This window comes from Mobula birostris, chromosome 13 (assembly GCF_030028105.1).
Source record: "Mobula birostris isolate sMobBir1 chromosome 13, sMobBir1.hap1, whole genome shotgun sequence".
NCBI classification, from domain to species: Eukaryota; Metazoa; Chordata; class Chondrichthyes; order Myliobatiformes; family Myliobatidae; genus Mobula; species Mobula birostris.
Genome location: NC_092382.1, coordinates 108,586,450 through 108,610,619, shown reverse-complemented (window position 1 = coordinate 108,610,619; position 24,170 = coordinate 108,586,450). Strand labels below are relative to the sequence as shown.

Below are 24,170 nucleotides of genomic sequence, written 5' to 3'. Positions count from 1 at the left end.
CACAAACGGACGCATGGTCTCCTTCCCGAGTTGAGTGGGGCAGCAAGACGGAGGGAGGGGGCTTTATTCTGTGTCCGACCCCGGGAGTCCTTCATGGGACGATGTGGAGAGAGCTTCACTCTTTGTTTGATCCCAGGAATGTGTGATGGGCCGGTGTAGAGGGAGCTTCACTCTGTGTCTGTCAATAGACAATAGGTGCAGGAGTAGGCCGTTCCTCCCTTCGAACCAGCACCGCCATTCACTGTGATCATGGCTGATCATCCACAACCATTATCTAGTTCCTGCCTTCTCCCCATATCCCTTGACTCCGCTACCTTTAAGAGTTCTATTAAAGTCCACAACTCTCTGGGTGAAAAATTGTTTCTTCAACTCCGTTCTAAGTAGCCAATCCGTTGTTCTTAAAGTGTGGCCTCTGTTTCTGGAAAAATGTTTCCTGCCCTTAGCGTGTCAAATCCCTTAATGATCTTATGTTTAAATCAGATCCCCTAACATCTGTTTGAATTCGAGTGCATACAAGCCCAGTCGCTCCAATCTTTCAATATATGACACTCCCGCCATCCCGCGAATTAATCTCGTGGACATCCGCTGCACTCCTGTAATAGCAAGAATGTCCTTCCTCAAAATTGTAGAGCAAAACTGCACACAATACTCCAGGTGTGGTCTCACCAGGGCCATGTACAAATGCAGAAGGACCTCTTTGCTCTTATACACAATTCTCTTTGTTATGAAAGCCAACATTGCATAAGCTTTCTTCACTGCCTGCTGTACCTGCATGCTTACTTTCAGTAACTGATGAGCAAGGATACCTAAAACTCGTTGTACTTCCCCTCTTCCTAACTTCACACCATTCAGATAGCAATCTGCTTTCCTGTTCTTGACACCAAAGTGGATAACCTCGCATTTATCCACGTAAACTGCATCTGCTATGCATTTGCCCAACCACCCAACTCGTCTAAGTCACCCTGCAATCTCATAACATCCTCCTCACATTTCCAACTGCCACCCAGCTTTGTGTCATCTGCAAATATGCTGAATGTTACTTTTAATCCCTTCATCTAAATCATTAATGCATAATGTAAATAGGTGCGCTTCCAGCACAGAGCCTTGCGATACCACACACGTCACTACCTTTTATTCGGAAAGGGAACACAAAATAATCTGCAGATACTGGGGTCAAAACAACAGTCACAACAGTCACAACAGTCACTCGTCACTGCCTGCTATTCGGAAAGGGACGGATAATTCCTACTCGTTGTTTCCTGTCTGCCAACCAATTTTCTATCAATGTCAATACCCTACCCCCAATAACATGTGCTCCAATTGTGCCCACTAATCTCCTATGTGGGACCTTATCAAAGGCTTTCTGAATGTTCAGGTACACTGCATCCATTGGCTCTCCCTTGTCTATTTTCATAGATACATCCTCGAAAGATTCCAGAAGATTAGGCAAACATGATTTGCCCTTCGTAAATCCATGCTGACCCAGACCGATACTGTTCCTGCTATCCAAATGTGCAGCTATTTCATCTTTTATAATTGACTCCAGCATCTTCCCTACTACTGATGTCAGGCTAAATGGTCTATAATTCCCTGTTTCTTCTCTCCCTCCTTTCTTAAATAGTTGGATAACATTAGCTACCCTCCCGACGTCAGGAACTGATCTTGAATCGAGAGAATGTTGGAAAATGATTACCAATGTATCCACGATTTCTAGAGGAATTCCTTAAGTACCCTGGGATACAGACCATCAGGCACTGGTGATTTTTCAGCCTTCAGTCCCAGCAGTCTATCCAACAGCTTTTTCTGCCGAATGTGAATTTCCTTCAGTTCCTCCGTTACTCTAGGTCCTCTGGCCACTATTACGTCTGGGGGATTGTTTTTGTCTTCCCAAGGGAAGACAGGTCTAAAGTACCTGTTAAGCTCGTCTGCCATTTCTTTGTTTCCCATAGTAACTTAAACTGTCCCTGTCTTCAAGGGCCCAACTTTGGTCTGAACCATTTTTTTTCCTCTCCACACACCTAAAGAAGTTTTAATTCCTCCTTTATATTATTTGCTCGCTTACCTTCGTACATAATCTTTTCTCCCTGTATTGACTTTTTAGTTATTTTCTGTTGCTCTTTAAAAGTTTCCCAATTCTTAGCCTTCCCGCTCATCTTCGCTGTGTTACACTTCTTCTCTTTTATTTTTATACTGACACCCGGTGTGTGTGATGGGACTGTGTGGAGGGAGCTTCAGTCTGTGTGTGACCCCGGGTCACACGTGTGTTGGAGCCGTGCGGGAAGTGGTATTCTCCGTGCCTGACTCCGAGAATGTTTGTTCTACCGATGCCGAGGCTCTCTCTCTCTCTCTCTGTCTCTCTCTCTCTCTCTCTGTCTCTCTCTCTCTGTCTCTCTCTGTCTCTCTCTCTGTCTCTCTCTCTCTCTCTCTCTCTCTGTCTCTCTCTCTCTCTCTCTCTCTCTCTCTCTCTCTCTCTCTCTCTCACACACACACACACATACACACACACACACACACAGTCGGTCCAGCACATCCCCACGCACACCAGCACTCTCTTCGCCAGCTCCCTCCACCCCGCCTCATTTCCAAACCCCACTTCTCCTGTCGTCTCCGCCCTTACTTACCGTGGAGAATGTCACCGATCCCAGCTGGTCAGCAGCCGGCACCTTTCCTGGAGTCGACCTTGTCACATTTACATGAGGTTGAAGCTCAGTTTGAGCTGGACGGAGTGGGAGAAAGAAAGTGGGAACAAATTGGGGTAAGGAGGGTGGGGGTCAGAAAGAGAAGTCTCAGTGAGGGTAGCAGTGCGATAGAAAGGCTTAGGGAGGGAGGGTGGCGAGAGAGCGAGGGAGCGGTAGAGTGCTGCGAAATTGAAGCGTGTTTCATACATTCATGCGAGATAGATAGGGAGATAGTAGTTTGATGTAGGCCGAGTCAGTGTGGGCATACGCTTTCAAGACTTCTCTGAAAAAACTGATAATCGCCGACTTATTTTCTAATTGGAGTAGAGCGACAAATCGTAGATTACGCGGGTGTGGGGAGGAATGGTCCAGCCAGACAATAGGACTCTGCATGACTGACACATATCCCTGCGTTTTTCACTCCTACTTCACTCATTGCATCTCTCACTAATCCCCATCTTCCTCTCTTCTCCTTTCCTTTCCCATCAGCTCGAACTCTGCTTTCTCTCTCTCCTAACTACTTTTCAAATATCCCCGCGTCCCCCCCCCTCTTAATACCCACTCTCTGCTACATTTGACCGGCCCCCTCCTTCTCTCCTCTCCCTCTTTCTGCCCCCTTCACGGAATTCTCTCTCTCCGACCTTCCCCAACCTCTCCTCATTCTCCACTCCTCCTCTTTCTCCCCAGTGTCATGACTCCTCCCCACCTGCCCCCGCCCACACCACTCTCACCACTCGAGAATACACGCTCTCACACTCTAAACCTTCGTACTGCCCGGCACTTCCTCCCCCTGCTCTCGCCCTCTCTCATTATCAGTCCTTCATATGGTACACGCTGGTGTCGGTCTGACCCCCTGTCAACACGGGTTTCCTCTGACAACAGTTGCTTCCCCTTTCTCAGCTCAGAACGCAGAGAATCCTCGACTGGATGGACGACAGCGAGACCTACATGAATGTGAAGTTTCCAAAAACAGACTCAGGGTCTCCCTCCCGAGGTGAGTGGGGCAGACGGACGGAGGGAGAAAGTTTCACTCTGTGTCTGGGCCCGTGGGTGTGCAATGCGACGGTGAGGATGGAGATTCGCTCTGTGTCTGTCCCGGGAGTGCGTGATGGCACGGTGTGGAGGAATTTTCACTCTGTGTCTTACCCCTGGAGTTTGTGATGGGATGGTGTGGAAGGAGCTCCACTCTGTGTCTGACCCCGGGTGTGTGTGATGGTACGGTGTGGAGGGAGATTCACTCTGTGTCTGTCCCGGGAGTGCGTGATGGCATGGTATGGAGGAAACTTCAATCTGTGTCTTACCCCCGGAGTTTGTGATTGGATGGTCTGGAAGCAGCGCCACTCTGTCTCAACCCGGGAATGTGTGATGGGACGGTGTGGAGGGAGATTCACTCTGTGTCTGACCCGGGAGTCTGTGATCGGACGGTTGGAGGGAGCTTCACTGCGTGTCTCACCCCGGGAGTGTGTGATGGGACGGTGTGGATGGAGATTCGCTCTGTGTCTGACCCTCACTGTTCTGTCCCCAGCTGAACCTGATGTATTGTACGCTAAAGTTAACTTCAAGACTGTCTCTGAGCCCCGCGCCCGGACACATCCAGGTCAGTTTCAACGTTGTTGGTGGAACCGTGTTTAGATGATAATACCTGTCGAGAGATCTCAGGGCAAGCGTACATTTGACCCTTGTGATTCTGTGTTTGAGAACAACACGGATGGAACGCGTGAGAGATGCGATGAGGAGGGAACTCTCTTTGATGGTCAGTTCGGAGTGTTGAGCCCATGGAGGTGCGGAATTGAGAGATCGTCTTGGGATGGGATGAGGAGGGAGTCCTGTGGGAAGAATCGACGACTGCAGATGGCATGGTATGGGCCGTCTGGAGTAAGGGCGAATATGGACTGAGCGCTGTGTGGCGGGGGTTGTGGAGATGAGTCAGCGCCGTGTCGGGCTGGTGAGGACGGAGGCCAGTGGGAGAGATGGTGTGGACGGAACGCGTTACAAAACCTTAACCACTCTCTCCCTTTTCTAACCCACTCTCTTTCCCTCTTCCCCCTTTTCTCATCTCCCTCTCCACTCTCCCTCTCTCCTCTGTCTCTTACTCACACTGTTTCCGCTACTGTCTCCCACTGTCCCGTTCTCTTCGCTCTGTTCACTCTCATCCCCCCCTTATCTTCGTCCTCTCCGCTCACTGTTATCCTTTCCCGAACACCATCCGTTCTTCCCACCTCTCTCTGTCGTTTGCCGCACATCTCCCCTCCACATCTTCTCCACCTCTCTATCCACCCCTCTCTCCCTTTCCCAGACGCTCACCCCCTCGCTCTTGCCCCCTTTCTGAATTTTTCTTGTTATCTCTTCCCCATCCCTCTCCTGCTCCTCTACCCTCCTTTCCTCTCCCTTCTCATTCTCCTCTCATTCATCTCTCACACCTCTCACTCCACTCTCACCCGACGCCATCGGCCTCTCCCTTCCCACTCTCTCCCGTTTCTACCCCCGTTCTCTTTCCCCATTTTTTCTCTCGCATCTCCTTGCTTCATGCCCACATCGCGCTCTCTCCTCTCTGACCATCGTTTTCGACTTCTCTCTATCTCCACGTCTCTGCCCTCCCTCTCCTCCTTCTCCCTCACCCTCTCTCTCGCTGTCTCACCCCTTCTCTCTGCCTCACTTATCTCTCTCTCTATTCCCTCTGTTCTGTCTGTCCCCGATTCCTCCCCGCCCCCCCGTCGCTATTCTCTACCGCTCTCACTCTCTCGCTTATCTGCCTGTCCGACTCTCTCTCCCAGCCGGTCTAAACTCCACTGACTCAGAGCTGAACCTTCGGAAAGAGGAACCCCGCATTAATGAGAACGAAGATCCTCCCATTGCCTCGGGATCCGACAGGCTGCTAACCACTGCACAAACAGGTCAGAGTTCGCAGAAAAGACGTCATTTTCGAGGGGTCACGTGTTTTCACCCAATTGAACAAGTTTCTAATGCATCTGCCTTGACCACTTCCTCTGTCAGCTCGTTCCACAGACTGAGCACCCTCTGGGTAACAAAAGGCTGTCACTCGGCTCCTCTATTAAACCCCTTTCCCCTCTCACCTTAGACCTGTGCGCTCTGGTCCTCGATTCTCCGAACTAGGGAAAGTAACTGTACGCATTCACCGCTCGTGGTTTTATACGGCTTTGTATGGTCACCCGTACGCTCCAAGAATTAAAGACCTAACCTGCCCGACCTCGCTCCATAATCAACCCCTCAAGTCCGGCAACATCCTCGTTCTCCTCCTTCTCTCTCCTCCACTCTCACATTACTCACCCCATCCTCTCTTCCCCTCCCCAACCCCTTTCACCTCTTTGCTCGCATCCCGATTCTCCCCGACTACTCTCCTACAAACCTTTCCCCATCTATGTCCTTCTTTCTCCCCATCTCTTTCACGCTTCTCCGTCTGTGCACTGTCCTGCACTCCCTCCCTCCACTGTCGCCTCCCCTATTTTCTCCCCTTCCTTTCTCTCGCCTCTCTCTCTCGGGTTATTCGTTCTCCTGCACAACCACTCCCACCCGTTTCCTCATCTCCCTCCCTCCTCGCCATCGACTCTCACCTCAATCCTTTGCCCTCTGGTTCCGGATAGCCAGGACCTGAGGAACGTCTGTGCTCATTCAACCTGCCTGCGGCGCTCGTGGTTTCATACAACTCTCTAAGGTCACTCCTGCGCTCCAAGGCATAAAGTCCCGAGCTGCCCGACCTCCCTCCGTACCTCACTCCACTGAGTCCAACATCCTGGTATACCTTAAACACAACATATTCTGCAGATGCTGTTGTCAAAGGAGCACTCACAATGTGCTGGAGGAACTCAGCAGGTCAGTCAGCATCAGTTGAAAAGATTAGCCGACGTTTCGGGCCGCAACCCTACGTCAGGACCGAAGGAAGAAGTTTGGGGAGGGTTTGAAGAATGCTGTTATCTGAAAAAAAAACAGTAATTTGAAAGACAAAGGGGTGGGAGAGAGGAAGCAGGGAGGTGATTGGTAGGAGAACAATGCTCAGTAGTAGAAGGAGGCGGAACTATGAGGGCGGTGATGTGAAATAGGGATAGAGGAAGGGAGGGGGAGGGAATTACCGGAAGTTGTAGAATTCTATGTTCATACCAGGGGGCTAGAGACTACTTAGACGGTATATGAGGTGTTGCTCCTCCAACCTGAGCTTAGCCTCATAATGGCTGTGGAGGAGGCCATGTATGGACATATCTGAATGGGAGTGGGAAGCAGAGTTGAAGTGGATGGCGACTGGGAGATCTTGTCTGTTGTGGCGGACAGAGTGGAAGAGCTCGGTGAGGCAACACTTTACTTGCGAATCTGTTGCGGTCATCTATGTAATCCGGTGCTCCCGGTGAGGCCTCCTCTACATCGGTGAAACCCGACGCAGATTGGGGGACCGCCTCGTCGAGCACCTCCACTCGTCCGTCACAACGAATTGATCTCTGCGTAAAGATGTAACTACTCCCTCTCCGGTTTCTGATGTGTGTAGAAACATAGAAAACATTCATCACAATATAGTCCCTGCAGCCCACAAAACTCTGCCGAACATGTCGCTAGCTGAGAACTACATCGGCTTTACTCATAGCCCTCCACTTTTCAAAGCTCCATGCAGCCATCTAGGAGTCTCTTAAATGACCCTCCGCCTCCTCCACCGCCGCCGGATGCCCATTCAATACACTCACCACTCGTACGTAAAAAACTTACTACTGACATCTCCTCTGTACCTACTTCCAAGCACCTTGAAACCATGTTCTCTCCTGATAGCCATTTCAGCCCTGGGGAAAAGCCTCTGACTATCCACACGATCAATGTCTCTCATTACTTGTACACCTCTATCAGGTCACCTCTCACCCTCCGTCGCTCCAAGGAGAAAAGGCCGTGTTCACTCAACGAGTACTCATAAAGCATGCTCCCCAATCCAGGCAGCATCCCAGTAAATCTCCTCCTCATCTTTTCTATGGTTGCCACGTCTCTCCTACAGTGAGGGGAACAGAACTGAGCACAGTACTTCAAGATTGATCTGACCAGGTTCCCATATTGCTCCAATATTACCACTCGACTCTTAAATGTATATAAATGATCTGTATGAAATTGCAGATGCGTGGGTTGGTAGGTTTGCAGTTGATACGGCGAGCGGTGGTGCTGTGGAGAGCGGAGAAGACTGGCAAAGAATTCAGTGGGACGTTGATTAGTTACAGATATGGTTTGGAGACCGGACAAATCTAAAATGCTGCGCCTTGGTTGGTCAAATAAAAGAAATGGCATACTGTCAAAGCCAAAATACTAACCAGTGTGGAAACATATAAACATACAAGCATAGACTTCTTCGTTTTAACTTTCACCGGAGTTCAGAGAGGCGGAATTGCGCAGGCGTGAGACGTCGGGCAGTGAAGCGCCGCAGATTTAAAAGGAACACTGCCTTATACAGTGAACAGCATAGTTTGCGGAATCCGGAGTGAGCAGGGAGCAGAGCGAAGGCTTAAGTGCTTTGGCTCAGCCGGCTTAGGCGGAAGCGGGAGAGGCGAGGAAGAGTTAGAATATAGAACATAGAACATAGAATAATACAGCACAGTACAGGCCATTCGGCCCACAATGTTGTGACGAACCTCAAACCCTGCCTCCATAGATCTCCCACCTTAAATTCCTCTATATACCTGTCTATAGGCTCTTAAACTTCACTAGTGTATCTGCCTCCACCACTGACTCAGGCAGTGCATTCCACGTACCAACCACTCTCTGAGTAAAAAAACCTTCCTCTAATATCCCCCTTGACCTTCCCACCACTTACGTAAAAGACATCTCCTCATGTATTGAGCAGTGGTGACCTGGGGAAGAGGTGCTGGCTATCCACTCTATCTATTCCTCTTATTATCTTGTACACCTCTATCATGTCTCCTCTCATTCTCCTTCTCTCCAAAGAGTAAAGCCCTAGCTCCATTAATCTCTGACCATAATGCATACTCTCTAAACCAGGCAGCATCCTGGTAAATCTCCTCTGTACCCTTTCCAATGCTTCCACATCCTTCCTATAGTGAGGTGACCAGAACTGGACACAGTACTCCAAGTGTGGCCAAACCAGAGTTTTATACAGCTGCATCATTACATCGCGACTCTTAAACTCTCTCCCTCGACTTAGGAAAGCTAACACCCCATAAGTTTTCTTAACTACCCTATCGACCTATGAGGCAACTTTCAGGGATCTGTGGACATGTACCCCCAGATCCCGCTGCTCCTCCACACTACCAAGTATCCTGCCATTTACTTTGTACTCTGCCTTGGAGGTTGTCCTTCCAAATTGTATCACCTCACACTTCTCAGCGCTGAACTCCATTTGCTACTTCTTAGCCCACTTCTGCATCCTATCGATGTCTCTCTGCAGTCTTCGACAATCTTCTACACTATCCACTACACCACCAACCTTTGTGTCGTCTGCAAACTTGCCAACCCACCCTTCTACCCCCACATCCAGGTCGTTAATAAAAATCACGAAAAGTAGATGTCCTAGAACAAATCCCTATGGGACACCACTGGTCATAATCCTCCAGTTTGAATGTACTTCCTTCACCATGACCCTCTAACTTCTGACGGCAAGCCAAATCAAAATCCATCTGGCCGAACGTCCCTGGATCCCATGCTTTCTGACTTTCTGAATAAGCCTACCGTGTGGACCCTTGTCAAATGCCTTACTAAAATCCATATAGATCACATCCACTGCAGTACCCTCATCTCTATGGCTGGCCACCTTTTCAAAGAACTCAATCAGGCTTGTTAGACACGATCTGCCCTTCACAAAGCCATACTGACTGTTCCTGATCAGACCATTATTCAGTAAATGCCCATAGATCCTTCCTTTGAGAATCTTTTCCAACAGTTTCCCACCACAGACATAAGGCTCGCTGTTCTACAATTACCCGGGCTATCTCTACACATAAAAATCCTAGCCAGAGGCTCAGCAATCTCGTCCGTCGCCTCATGGACCAGCCTGGGGAATATTCCGTCAGGACCCGGGACTTCTGCGTCCTATTATATTTCAACGACTCGAACACCTCCTCTCCCTTAATATCAACATGCTCCAGAACATCAACCTCACTCATATTGTCCTCACCATCATCAAGTTCCCTCTCATTGGTGAATACCGAAGAGAAGGATTCATTGAGGACCTCGCTCACTTCCACAGCCTCCCGGTACATCTTCCCACCTTTATCTCTAATCGGTCCTACCTTCACTCCTGTCATCCTTTTGTTCCTCACATAATCGAAGAATGTCTTGGAGTTTTCCTTTACTCTACTCGCCAAGAGCTTTTCGTGCCCCCTTCTTGCTCTTCTCAGCCCCTTCTTAAACTCCGTTCTTGCTTCCCTATATTCCTAAATAGACCCATCTGATCCTTGCTACCTAAACCGCATGTATGCTGCCTTCTTCCACCTGACTAGGTTTTCCACCTCACTCGTCACCTATGGTTGCTGCACCCGACCATTTTCTATCTTCCTCACCGGGACAAATGTATCCTTAACATCCTGGAAGAGATCTCTAAACATCGACCACATGTCCGCAGTATATTTCCCTGCAAAAAAAGATCATCTCAATTCACATCCGGACGTTCTTGCCTTATACCCTCATAATTTGCCCTTCTCGGATTAAAAAAAAATGTTCCTATCTTTTCTGATTCTATCCTTTTCCATGATAATGCTAAAGGCCAGGGAGCGGTGGTCACTGTCCCTCAGATGATCACCCACAGGGAGACCTAGTTACTGGTACTAGTAACTAGTATCATTACCTAGTACTAGATCTATTATGGCATTCCACCTCGTCGGCCTGTCCACATACTGTGACAGGAATCCGTCCTGGACACACTTAACAAACTCTGCCCCATCTAAACCCTTGTAACCAATCAGGTGCCAATCAATATTAGTGAAGTTAAAGTCACCCATGATGATTACCCTGTTATTTTTGCACCTTTCCAAATCTGCCTCCGAATCTGCTCCTCGGTATCTCTGCTGCTACCAGGGAGCTTATAGAACACTCCCAGCAGAACAACTGCACCTTTCCTGTTCCTGATTTCCACGTATACTGATTCAAAAGAGGATCCTGCTACACTAGCCACCCTTTCTGTAGCTGTAATAGTATCCCTGACCAGTAATGCCACCCTCCTCTCCTTTTACCCCCTCTCTATCCCTTTTAAAACACTGAAATCCAGGAATATTGAGAATCCATTCCTGCCCTGGTGCCAGCCAAGTATCTGTAATGGCCACTACATCACAATGCAATGTCTGTATCCAAGCTCTCAGTTCATCACCTTTGTTGCTGATGCTTCTTGCATTGAGGTACACACACTTCAGCCCTTCAGCCTTACTACCTTTACACCATTTATTCTGCTTCTCTTTTTCTCAAAGCCTCTCTATATGTTAGATCTGGCTTTACTCTATGCACTTCTTTCACTGCTGTATCGCTCTGGGTCCCATCCCCCTTGCAAATTAGTTTAAACCCTCCCAAACCATGCTAACAAACCCACCTGCAAGGATATTTCTCCCCCTCGGGTTCAATATTCATTTGTTTTACCTGTTATTTGAGGAGAGTGGGAAGTATGAGTGTCAGGGAAGCTTGTTGCTGTCAGTGTCGGATGTGGGAGGTCGTGTAGTCTCCCAGCCTCCCAGATGTCCATATCTGCGCCAGATGTGCCGAGATGCAGCTCCTAACATGACCGCGTTTCGGAGCTGGAGCTGCAGCTCGATGACTTTCGTCTGGTCAGGGAGAGTGAGGAGTTGATAGAGAGGAGTTACACACAGTGGTCACACCGTTGCCACGGGAGGCAGACAAGTGGGCCACGGTTAGGAGGGGGAAGGGGAAGAGTCAGGTACTAGACAGTTCCCCAGTGGCTCTGCTCCTTGACAATAAGTACTCCTGTTTTAGTACTATTGATGGCGGACAACTTATCTGGGGGAAGCAACATTGGCCGTGCCTCCGGCACGGAGTCCGGCCCTGTAGCTCAGAAGAGTAGAGAAAGGAAGAGGCGGGCAGTTGTAATAGGGGAATCGATAGTTCGGGGGTTAGATAGGCGATTCTGTGGACGCAGTCCGAAGACCTGGATGGTAGCCTGCCTCCTTAGTGCCAGTGTCCGGGATGTTTCTGATGGCGTCTAAGATATCCTGAAGGGAGGGAGAGGAACCAGAGGTCGTGGTACACAGAGGTAAACAATGACATAGGTAGGAAAAGGGGAGCGGTCCTGAAAGGAGAATATAGGGAGTTACGAAGGGTGTTGAGAAAAAGGACCGAAATGTAGTAATTTCGGGATTACTGCCTGTGCCACGCGACAGTGAGAGTAGGAATGCAGTGAGGGGGAAGATATGTGCGTGGCTGAGGGACTGGAATAGGGGACATGGATTCAAGTTTATGGATCATTGGGACCTCTTTTGGCGCACGTGTGACCTCTACAAAAAGGACAGGTTGCACTTGAATCCTAGAGGGGACCAATATCATGGCGGGGAGATTTACGAAGGCTACTGAAGTGAATTTGATCTAGAATGGTTGGGGGGTGGGAAACAAATTGAAGAGACTGGGAGAGAGGAGGTTAATTCACAAATATAGAAAGCTCGTAGACAGTGTGTGAGGGAGAATAGGCAGGGGACAGAGATCTGGAGCACTCCGAACAAAGATGCAGGAGAGAAGGAAGAAAAAGATAACAACGTTGTTTGCTCCATGAAGGATAAGCAGAGAGTAGGATGTGGAGAGTTTCTTAAATTCATCTATTTTAACGCTGGGAGCATTGTAAGAAAGGTGGATGAACTTAGTGCATGGGTTGATACCTGGAAATATGATGTTGTAGCTATTAGTGAAAGTTTGTTGCAGGAGGGATGTGATTGACAACTAAATATTCCAGGATTTCGTTGCTTCAGATGTGATAGAATAAGAGGCGCAAGAGGCGGAGGTGTTGCATTGCTTGTCAGAGAATATATAACGGCGGTGCCCTGGCAGGATAGATTAGTGGACTCGTCTAGGGAGGCTATTTGGTTGCAATCGAGGAATGCGAAAGGTGTATTGAAACTTATAGGGGTGTATTATAGACCGCCTAATGGAGACCGAGAACTGGAGGAGCAAATTTGTAAGGAGATAGCAGATATTTGTATCAAGCACAAGGTTGTGGTTGTAGGAGATTTTAATTTTCCACACATAGACTGGGAAGTTCGATTCTGTAAAAGGGCTGGATGGTTTGGAGTTTTTCAAATGTGTGCAAGGTAGTTACTTTTGGCAGCAATACATAGAAGTACCAACTAGAGAAGGGGCAGTGTTCGATCTGCTGTCAGGGAATGAGATAGAGCAGGTGACGGAGGTATGTGTTGGGAACACTTCGGGTCTAGTGATCACAACAACATTATTTACAATATAATATGGAGAAGGATAGGACTGGACCCAGTGTTGAGATTTTTGATTGGAGAAAGGCCAACTTTCAGGATATGCGAAAGGATTTAGAAGGAGTGGATTGGCATAATTTGTTTTATGGGAAGGATGTACGACCGAAATGGAGGTCATTTAAAGGTGAAATTTTAAGGGTACTGTCATAGTCCGGTCCGTGAAGTCCGCATTCCGGTTCACGGTCCGGTCCATCGACCATGCTCCAGGTTTTCCTGTTTCTGTTCGTGTTGAGCACTAATGGAGGCAGCTGATTCTCGTTGGAGCTGGCTGCTTAAATACCTCCAGGGGCGAGGGCGTGGCGGCTGGATTGTTCCTGTCCTTACTCCTTGTATCCATTCCCCTGCCTTCTGTTTCCTCGCCTGGAGCCTTGCCTTGTCTTGCTGGTAACTCTCGCCTCGCCTGAATTTCTTGCCTCGCCTTGCATTGCCTGAAACCTTGTCTTATCTTACTGGTAACTCTCGCCTCGTCTCGCCTGAAGTCTTGTCCTGGAACCACCCTGAACCTTGTTCCTTCCATGTCCCTGCCCCTGTGGGGTAAGCCAGTCCAGATTGCCGTGACACTGCGGTGGGTTCTGTCTCTTCCTGTCCCTTGTCTGCGTAGGGTAAGTCAGGCCAGATTGCTGTTACCCTGCGGTTGGTTCTACCCCTTCCTGTCCCTCGCCTCCGTTGGGTGGAGATCAGCGCCCTGCCCAGGTGATCCGCGCCCTGTTCAGGAGTACGGCGCCCTGCCTAGGAGTACCGCGCCCCGCCCAGGCTAAGTTTCAAGACCCCAAGTCTCAAGCCTTGCCTCAAGTCTCTGGTCTCAAGCCTCGCCTCAAATCTATGGCCTCAAGCCCGTCCTCAAGTCTCTGGTTTCAAGCCTCGCCTCAAGTCTCTGGCCTCAAGCCTCGCCTCAAATCTATGGTCTCAAGCCCGTCCTCAAGACTCTGGTTTCAAGCCTCGCCTCAAGTCTCTGGCCTCAAGCCTCGCCACGAGCCTGAAGACTCCATCCTCGTCTTTCCTGCCAGCCTAGTCACGTCATTCCCTAGTTCTGGGGTCCGAGCCAGAGGCAAGGCACAGGTTCTGGGTCCTTGCCCAGTCTCTGGCTCGGAGTCCAATCCCTGGGCTCCTAGCTCTCTTGTCCTGTCCTGTTCCGGGTTCCCGGTTTTCGTTTCCATGTCCTTGCCTTCGCCCTGTATCCTAGTATGTCCCTGGTACTTCCGTGTCTGTGTCTTTCACTTGGGTCCGTACCCAGCCACCCCCTTATGACAGTACAGGATCTTTATGTTCCTGTTAGGTTGAAAGGAAAGTTTAAAAGTTTGAGAGAGCCATGGCTTTCAAGGGATATTGAAACTTTGTTCCGAAAAAAGAGAAGGATCTACAATAAATATTGGCAGCTTGTATTTAATGAGGTGCTCGATGAATATAAATAATGTAAAAAGAATCTTAAGAAAGAACTTAGAAAAGCTAAAATGGGATACGAGACTGTTTGCGCACTATGGTGAAAATAAATCCAAAGGCTTTCAACAGGAATATTAAAAGCAAAAGGATCGTGAAGGATAAAATTGGTCCCTTAGAGAATCAGAGTGGACGGTTATGTGCGGAGCCAAAAGAGAAATCACTAAGGAGAAGGATATTGAATTGTGTAAGGTAAAGGAAACAAGAAGGGTAGTTATGGAAAGTATGACGATTAAAGAAGAGGAGGTACTGGCTCTTTTTAAGGAATATATTTGTGGATAAGTCTCCGTGTCCACAAAAGATATTCCCCAGGAACTTTAGAGAAGTTAGTGTGGAAGTAGCTTGGGCTCTGACAGAAATATTTCAAATGTCATTAGAAACGGGGATGGTGCCGGAGGATTGGCGTATTGCTCATATTGTTCCATTGTTTAAAAAGGGTTCTAAGAGTAAACCTAGCAATTATCGGCCTGCAAGTTTGACGTCAGCGGTGGGTAAATTGATGGAATATATTCTTAGAGATGGTATATGTAACTACCTGGAATGACAGGTTCTCATTAGGAACAGTCAACATGGATTTGTGCGTGGAAGGTCATGCTTGACAAATCTTATTGCTTTTCTTTTTTGATGACGTTACTAAGAAAGTTGACGAGGGTAAAGCGGTGGATGTTGTCTATATGGACTTCAGTAAGGCCTTTGGCAAGATTCCACATGGAAGGTTAGTTAGAAAGGTTCAGTAGTTAGAAAGGTTCAATCGTTAGGCATTAATATCGAAGTAGTAAAATGGATTCAGCAGTGACTGGATGGGAGACGCCAGAGAGTAATGGTGGATAACCATAACTCGGGGATCTGTACTGGTATTTATATTAATCTAATATTGTTTGTCATATGTATTAATGATCTGCATGATGGTGTGGTAAATTGGATTAGTAAGTATGCAGATGAAACCAAGATAGTTGGCGTTGTGGATAATGAAGTAGGTTCTCAAAGCTTGTAGAGAGATTTAGGCCAGTTAGAAGAGGGGCTGAAAGATGGCAGATGGAGTTTAATGCTGAAAAATGTGAGCTGCTACATTTTGGCAGGACTAATCAAAACAGGACATACATGGTAAACGGCAGGGCATTGAGGGCTGCAGTAGAACAGCGGAACTAGCGATGATTGTGTATAGTTCTCTGAAGGTGGAATCTGATGTGGATAGTGTGGTGAAGAAAGTTTTTGGTGTGCTGACCTTTCTAAATCAGACCATTGAGTATAGGAGTTGAGATGTAATGTTAAAATTGTTTAAGGCATTGGTAAGGCCAAATTTGGAGTGCTGTGTACAGTTCTGGTCACCGAAATATAGGAAAGATGTCAATAAAATTGAGAGAGTACAGAGGAGATTTACTAAAATGTTACCTGGATTCATCTCCATATTACAGAGAAAGTTTGAACGAGTTAGGTCTTTATTCTTTGGAGCATCGAAGGTTGATGGGTGACTTGATAGAGGTATTTAATGTTATGATGGGGATATGTAGAGTTGACGAGGATAGGCTTTTTTTTTCCATTGAGAGTGGGTGAGATTCAAACAAGAGGACGTGAGTTGAGAGTTAAAGGTCAAAAGTTCAGGGGTAACACGAGGGGGAACTTCTTTACACAGAGAGCGGTAGATGTGTGGAACGAGAGGTGGTTGAGGCAGGTTCGATGTTGTCATTTAAAGTTAAATTGGATAGATATATGGACAGGAAAGGAATGGAAGGTTATGGGCTGAGTGCAGGTCGGTGAGACCAGTTGAGAGTAAGAGTTCGGCACGTACTAGATGGGCCGAGATTGCCTGGTTCCGTGGTGTAACTGTTATATGTTTATATGGTTATAGAAAACTCACAGCACAATACAGGCCGTTCGGACCACAATGATGTGCGGAACATGTCCTGACTTTAGATGGGTAGAGGATCTTGGGGTCTATGTTCATAGCTCCCTGAACATGGCTTCACAGTTTGATGGGATGGTGAAGAAGAACTATGGCATCCTTACCTTAATTATTCGGGGCATTGAGTACAAATGTCAGGGAGCTATGTTGCAACTTTATGAAAATCACTAGTTTGGCTGAATCGGGCGTATTGTATACAGTTCTGGTCACCACATCATCAGTAGATTTCAAGGCGTTGGGCAGCCTCCGGAGAGGTTTAACAGGACGCTGCCAGGATTCGATGGCATGTGTTACAACGAGAGGTCAGACACCCGGGTTATTTCTTCTGGAACGGAGGAGGCCCAGGGGAGATCTGACTGATCTCTGGAATCCGTCAGACACCTGTCAGCCAAACCCAAGTCAAGGAAGTTGGACACTCGGCGATGACGGTTGAAAGTAGATGAGATTGAGAGAGGGAGGGAGTAATCGTGGTGGAAGGACGGAACACGGATGGTAGGAGGAAGGGAATGCTAGTGGGGAAGACGGCTGAGTTCACATACACATTGAATGGGCTCTCTGCAGGTGCGCCTGAACAGGAGTCGAAAAAGAGCATTGGAAGCAGATCATGCCGGAAGGTCTACCTGCTCTGCCTAATTATGTCCATCCTCATCGCGATAGTGGCCGGGCTCTCGATCTATGGTGAGTCGGACGGGCTCCGGGTGGAATCAGACTGTAAACAAACAGTGTCGAATGAAACCTGGGCGTAAAGCCTCACAGTGACACCGACGCGCCGCTCAGCGTGACACTGACACATTACTCACCGTGACACTGAATTTCACCTCATGGTGACACCGAGACGTCCAGCACCTTGACAACAGCACGCCCAACATCCTGAAACCGTCACGCCCCAAATCGCGACTCCGACAGCCGCCTGACCGAGACACTGATGCTCACAAAAACGTGGCACTAACACGACCCAACCCGTGACACTGACACACACTTCACCGTGAAACCTATGCCGTCTTCATCGTGACACCAACACGCTCCATACCGTCACAATGATATTCCATTCACCGTGACACCGACACTCGCCTCACCGTGACACTGACGCACACTTCACCGTGACCCCGCCGGTCCTCTACTCGGGACACCGGCACACCCTGGGGTCAGACACAGAGTGAATCTCCCTGTACACCGCCCCAAAACACACTGCTGAGTCAGAAACGGAGTGAATCTCCCTCCGCCCGGCCCATCACACACTCCGGAGTCAGACACAGAGTGAATCTCCCTCCGCACCGTCCCATCACACACTCCCAGGGTCAGGCACAGAGTGAAGCTCCTTCCACACCGTCCTATCACACTCTCCCGGGATCAGACACAGAGTGAATCTCCCTGCAGTCTGTCCCATCACCAACTCCCAGGTTAAGACACCGACTGAATCTCTGTCCACATGCTCCCATCACACTGTCCAGGCGTCAGACACAGAGTGATGCTCCCTTCACACCGTCCCGTAACACACTCCCGCGCTCAGACGCAGAGTGGAAATCCCTCCAGACCGTCCCATCAGACTGCTGGCGTCAGACAGAGAATGAACGTCCCTCCACAACGCCCCATCACACACTGCTGGGGTCAGACACAATGTTGTGCCGACCCTCAAACCCTGCCCCCCATATAAACCCCGATCTTAGAATCCTCCATATACCTGTCTAGTAGTCTCTTAAACTTCACTAGTGTATCTGCCTCCACCACTGACTCAGACAGTGCATTCCACGCACCAACCACTCTCTGAGTAAAAAACCTTCCTCTAATATCCCCCTTGAACTTCCCAACACTTACATTAAAGCCATGTCCTCTTGTATTGAGCAGCGGTGCCCTGGAGAAGAGGTGCTGGCTATCCACTCTATCTATTCCTCCTATTATCTTGTACACCTCTATCATGTCTCCTCTCACCCTCCTTCTCTCAAAAGAGTAAAGCCCTAGCTCCCTTAATCTCTGATCATGATGCATACTTTCTAAACCAGGCAGCATCCTGGTAAATCTCCTCTGTACCCTTTCCAATGCTTCCACATCCTTCCTATAGTGAGGTGACCAGAACTGGACACAGTACTCCAAGTGTGGTCTAACCAGAGTTTTATAGAGCTTTACCAAGTGTGGCCTGACCAGAGTTTTATGAAAGTAAACTAGCACACAATTAAAATTGGATAGAAAAAAGTTTTTTTTTGTAATTATCTAAAGCAGGAAAGAATGGTCAAAGTGAATGTAGATCTCTTGGAGGAAGAGAGAGGGGAATTTGTTTAGGGTAATGAGGAAACGGCAGAGGCGTTCAATGACTGTCTTGTGTCGTATTCACGGTGGAGTCCGTGCCTATCATATTAAAGAGAGACGTTATGGATGCGTTGGGATTTGAGGACCTCAATACAACAGCTGAGCAAACCTGTGAGCCGGAACATAAACAAGCCTCAGTCCGGATTGAAAGCATCGCAGGGTGCTGAATGAAAAGGCAGAAGTTACAGTTGAGGCTTTGGTGATGGTTTACCAACACTCTCGGGACTCTGGGCAGGTCGCAGCGGACTGGAAGACGCCGAACCGAACGTCACGTCGGTATTCAAAAATGGACGTAAGCAATAGGCAGTTAACTATAGGCTGGTTAGATTAACATCTGTATTTGGGAAAATGCTTAAGGCTATCACTAAAGAAGACATAGCGAGGCATCTGGAATGAAATGGACCCATCAGGTAAGCGCAGCATTGATTCTTCAAAAGCAGATCCTGTTCAACAAACAGTTTGAGCACGTAACGAGCGCAGTGAATAGAGGGGAAGATATGACGCTATTTACTTGGATATCCCAAAAAACATTCGATAAGGTCGGCATAAGATACGGAGTTAGGGGTGTTGTATTTACATGCGTAGAGCATCGGTTAACTGATAGAAAACAAGAGCTGGGGTACATGGATATTATTGGGTTGGCAATCATTGCTGAGTGGTGTGTGGCAGCAGATGGTGTTGGGCCCGCAAAATTTTACAATATGAATTAATAATCAGGAAGAGGGGACCGAGTGTGGTGTATCTAAGTTTGCAGATCATACTAAGTTGAGAGGAAAAAGATCCGGAGAGATGCAGGAAGGGCGAGACTGCGGAGGCGCGTGACGTCAGCAGGACCGCGCGGAAAGTTTAAATAGGCAGGTTTGCTACCAACGGCTGTCCTTTGATCGGGACTACAGAGCGTCGCGGGAGCTGAACTCTGAAGGAAGGCAGTTTTTTTTAAACTTCTTCGAGTGCTAAAAGGGCGAGACTGCGCAGGCGCGTGACGTCATCAGGACCACTCGACGAGTTTAAAAAGGAGACCACCCTATACAGCGGGCAGCTGTCGGAGCGGGCAGCGGAATGTAGGGCTTTGGCTTCAACGGGAAGAAGCGAGAGTGAAGTGCCAACTCTTTTTTTTTCTCCCCACCCCACCCCTTTCGTGAATCGGCCCGAACAGACAGGAACAGCAGGGCTCTCACAGCTAACGGTACGAGCTAACGATTTTAAAAAGTTCGTCTGTTTGGCGAGGTAAGTGGGTGAGTAGATTTACTTTTCCTGTTTCATTCCTGTAGAATTAGATAACATGCCTGCAGGGTTAGAGCTTTGTTCAGGGTGTCAGATGTGGGAATCCTGGGAGACCTCCAGCCTCCCTGATGGCCGCATCTGCGCCAGGTGCACCGAGTTGCAGATTCTCAGAGACTGTGTTAGGGATCTGCAGCTGCAACTTGATGACCTACTGCTTATCAGGGAAAGTGAAGAGGTGATAGACAGGAGCTACAGGGAGGTAGTCACCCCTTGGCTACAGGGGTCAGAAAACTGGGTCACTGTCAAGATAGGGAAGGGAAATGCCCGGATAATGGAGAGCACACCTGTGGCTGTCCCCCTCAGCAACAAATGTCTTGTTCTGGATGCTGTTGAGGGGGATGACCTGAAAGGGGACGCCCACAGTGACCGGGTCTCTGGCAATGAGGCTGGCGCTGTTGTGCAGGAGAGAAGGAGGGAGAAGTGACATGCGGTAGTCGTGGGGGATTCCATAGTCAGGGAAACAGACAGGAGATTCTGTGAGCCTGACAGAGATACCCGCATGGTGTGTTGCCTCCCAGCTGCCAGGGTACGGGGTGTCTCGGATCAGGTCCTGAATATTCTAAAGAGGGAGTGTGAGCAGCCAGTTGTCTTGGTACATGTTGGTACCAATGACATAGATAGGACAAAGGAGGAGGTTCTGAAGAGAGATTTCCAGAAGTTAGGAAAGAAGCTGAGAAGCAGGACCTCCAGGGTATTAATCTCGGGATTGCTACCAATACCACGTGCTAGCGAGGGCAATAATGATAGGATCAGGCAGATGAATGCGTGGCTGAGAGACTGGTGTAGGGGGCAGGGCTTCAGATTCTTGGATAATTGGGATCTCTTCTGGGGGAAGTATGACTTGTTCAAAAAGGACAGCTTACACCTGAACCCGAAGGGACCAATATCCTGGCGGGAAAGTTTAATAGAGCTGTTAGGGAGGGTTTAAACTAATTTTGCAGGGGGATGGGAACCAGAATGATAGAACGGAGGAAAGGGAAAACAGAAATAAATCTAAGATAGTGAGCAGTAAAGAAGACAGGAAAGACAAGCAGGTGATGGGGCAAATTTGTAGCCATTGGGATGAGTCGCAGTGCAATAAAGTTGCAGTAAAATCAAATCAAAATGTATCAAATACTGGTCTTAAGGTGTTGTACTTAAATGCACGCAGCATAAGGAATAAGGTGGATGATCTTGTTGTACAGCTACAGATTGGCAGGTATGATATTGTGGCCATCACTGAGACCTGGCTAAAGGATGCATGTCTCTGGGAGCTGAACGTCCAAAGATACACAGTGTATCGGAAGGATAGGAAGGTAGGCAGAGGGGGAGGCGTGACTTTATTGGTAAGAAATGATATTAAATCATTAGAAAGAGGTGATATAGGATCGGAAGGTGCAGAATCTTTATGGGTTGAACTAAGAAATCGCAGGGGTAACAGGGCCCTGATGGCAGTTATTTATAGGCCTCCAAACAACTGTAGTGATGTGGACCACAAATTACAACTGGAAATAGAAAAGGCTTGTCAGAACGGCAGTGTTATTGTAATTGTGGGGGATTTTAACATGCCAGTGGATTGGGAAAATCAGGTCGGCACTGGATCTCAAGGGAGAGAATTTGTAGAATGTCTGCGAGATGGCTTTTAGAACAGATTGTTGTTGAGCCCACTCGGGGATCGGCTGTACTGGATTGGGTATTGTGTAATGAACAGGAGGTGATTGGAGAGATTGAGGTGAGGGAGCCCTTAGGACGCAGTGATCATAACATGATTGAGTTCACTGTGAGATTTGAGAAAGAGCAGCCGAAATCCGATGTGTCAGTATTTCAGTGGAGTAAAGGAAATGACAGCGGCATGAGAGAGGAACGAGCCAAAGTTGACTGGAAAGAGACACTGGCGGAAAAGACGGCAGAGCAGCAGTGGCTGGAGTTTATGCGAGAAGTGAGGAAGGGGCAAGACAGGTATATTCCAAAAAAAAAGAAATTTTCGAATGGAAAAAGAATGCAACCGTGGTTGACAAGAGAAGTCAAAGCCAAAGTTAAAACAAAGGAGACGGCATACAAGGAAGCAAAAAATAGTGGGAAGATAGAGGGTTGGGAAATGTTTAAAAGCTTCCAAAAGGAAACTAAGTAGGTCATTAAGAGGGAAACGATTAACTATGAAAGGAAACTAGGAAATAATATCAAAGAGTATACTAAAAGCTTTTTCAAGTATATAAAGAGCAAAATACAGGTGAGAGTAGACATAGGACCGATAGAAAATGATGCTGGTGAAATTGTAATGGGAGATAAGGAGATGGCGGAGGAGCTGAACGAGTATTTTGCATCAGTGTTCACTGAGGAAGACATCAGCAGTATAACGGACACTCAAGGCTGGCAGGGAAGAGAAGTGTGCGCAGTCACAATTACGACAGAGAACATACTCAGGAAGCTGAATAGTCTAAAGGTAGATAAATCTCCCGGAGCAGATGGAATGCACCCTTGTGTTCTGAAGGAAGCAGCTGTGGAGATTGCGGAGGCACTGGCGATGATCTTTCAAAACTCGATAGATTCTGGCATGGTTCCGGAGGACTGGAAGATAGCAAATGTCACCCCGCTATTCAAGAAGGGGGCAAGGAAGCAAAAAGGAAATTATAGACATGTTAGCTTGACATCGGTGTTTGGGAAGTTGTTGGAGTCGATTGTCAAGGATGAGGTTACAGAGTGCCTGGAGGCATATGACAAGATAGGCAGAACTCAGCATGGATTCCTTAAAGGAAAATCCTGCCTGACAAACTTAGTTAAAATATTTTGAGGAAATTACAGGTAGTGTAGACAAGGGAGATGCAGAGAAAGCTGTATATTTGGATTTTCAGACGGCTTTTGACAAGGTGCCACACATGAGGCTACTTAACAAGATGAGCGCCCATGGAATGACGGGAAAGTTATATACGTGGATAGAGCGTTGGCTGATTGGCAGGAAACAGAGAGTGGGAGTAAAGGGATCCTATTCTGGTTGGCTGCCGGTTACGAGTGGTGTTCACAGGGGTCCGTGATGGGGCCGCTTCTTTTTACAATGTACATCAACGATTTGGATTATGGAATATATGGCTTTGTGGCTAAGTTTGCTGTCGAAACTAAAATAGGTGGAGGGGCCGGTAGTGCTGAGGAAATGGAGAGTCTGCAGAGAGACTTGGATGGATTGGAAGAATAGGCAAAGAAGTGGCGAATGAAATACAATGTTGGAAAGTGTATGGTTATGGACTTTGGTCGAAGAAGTAAACGGGCAGAGTATTATTTAAATGGGGAAAGAATTCAAAGTTCTGAGATGCAACGGGACTTGGGAATCCTCGTACAGGATACCCTTCAGGTTAACCTCCAGGTTGAGTCGGTGGTGAAAAAGGCGAATGCGATGTTGGCATTGATTTCTGGAGGAACAGTGTATAGGAGCAGGGATGTGATGTTGAGGCTCTATAAGGCGCTGGTGAGACATCAATCTGAGTACTGTGGGCAGTTTTGGGCTCCTTATTTGAGAAAGGATGTGCTGACGTTGGAGAAGGTGTAGAGAAGATTTGCTAGAATAACTCTGGGAATTAGAGGGTTAACATATGAGGAACGCTTGTCCGCTCTTGGACTGTATTCCTTGGAGTTTAGAAGAATGATGGGAGACCTCATAGAAACATTTCGAATGTTCAAAGACATGGACAAAGTGGATGTGGCAAAGTTGTGTCCCATGATGGGGGAGTCTAGTACGAGAGGGCATGATTTAAGGATTGAAGGGCGCCCATTCAAAACAGAGATGCCTTACTCACTCTTCCTTCAGTTAGTCCTGACGAAGGGTCTCGGCCTGAAACATCGACTGCACCTCTTCCTACAGATGCTGCTTGGCCTGCTGCGTTCACCAGCAACTTTAATATGTGTTGGTTGAATTTCCAGCATCTGCAGAATTCCTGTTGTATGCAAAGATTTTTTTTTTTTTTTTTTTTTTTTTTTTTTTAACCAGAGGGTGGTGAGTCTACGGAATTTGTTGCCACGGGCGGCAGTGGAGGCCAAGTCATTGGGTGTATATAAGGCAGAGATTGATAGGTATCTGAGTAGCCAGGGCATCAAAGGTTATGGTGAGAAGGCGGGGGAGAGGGACTAAATGGGAGAATGGTAATGCTCATGATAAAATGGCGGAGCAGACTCGACGGGCCG

General features: G+C 48.0%; 1 protein-coding gene across 5 annotated transcripts in view; it reads left to right on the top strand.

Moving 5' to 3' along the window:
* LOC140207315 (C-type lectin domain family 17, member A-like) overlaps positions 1 to 24,170 on the top strand; it is a 94,984-nt gene that overhangs the window by 48,208 nt on the left and 22,606 nt on the right. For 2 of the 5 annotated variants that reach the window (XM_072275819.1, XM_072275820.1), the window contains exons 2-5: positions 3,579 to 3,672; positions 4,204 to 4,275; positions 5,453 to 5,572; positions 16,992 to 17,108. In XM_072275819.1, the coding sequence (XP_072131920.1) occupies positions 3,606 to 3,672; positions 4,204 to 4,275; positions 5,453 to 5,572; positions 16,992 to 17,108 (376 nt within the window). In that variant the 5' untranslated portion in view covers positions 3,579 to 3,605. The remainder of the gene's footprint in view (positions 1 to 3,578; positions 3,673 to 4,203; positions 4,276 to 5,452; positions 5,573 to 16,991; positions 17,109 to 24,170) is intronic. The other 3 variants (XM_072275821.1, XM_072275823.1, XM_072275822.1) reach the window with 3 other exon arrangements.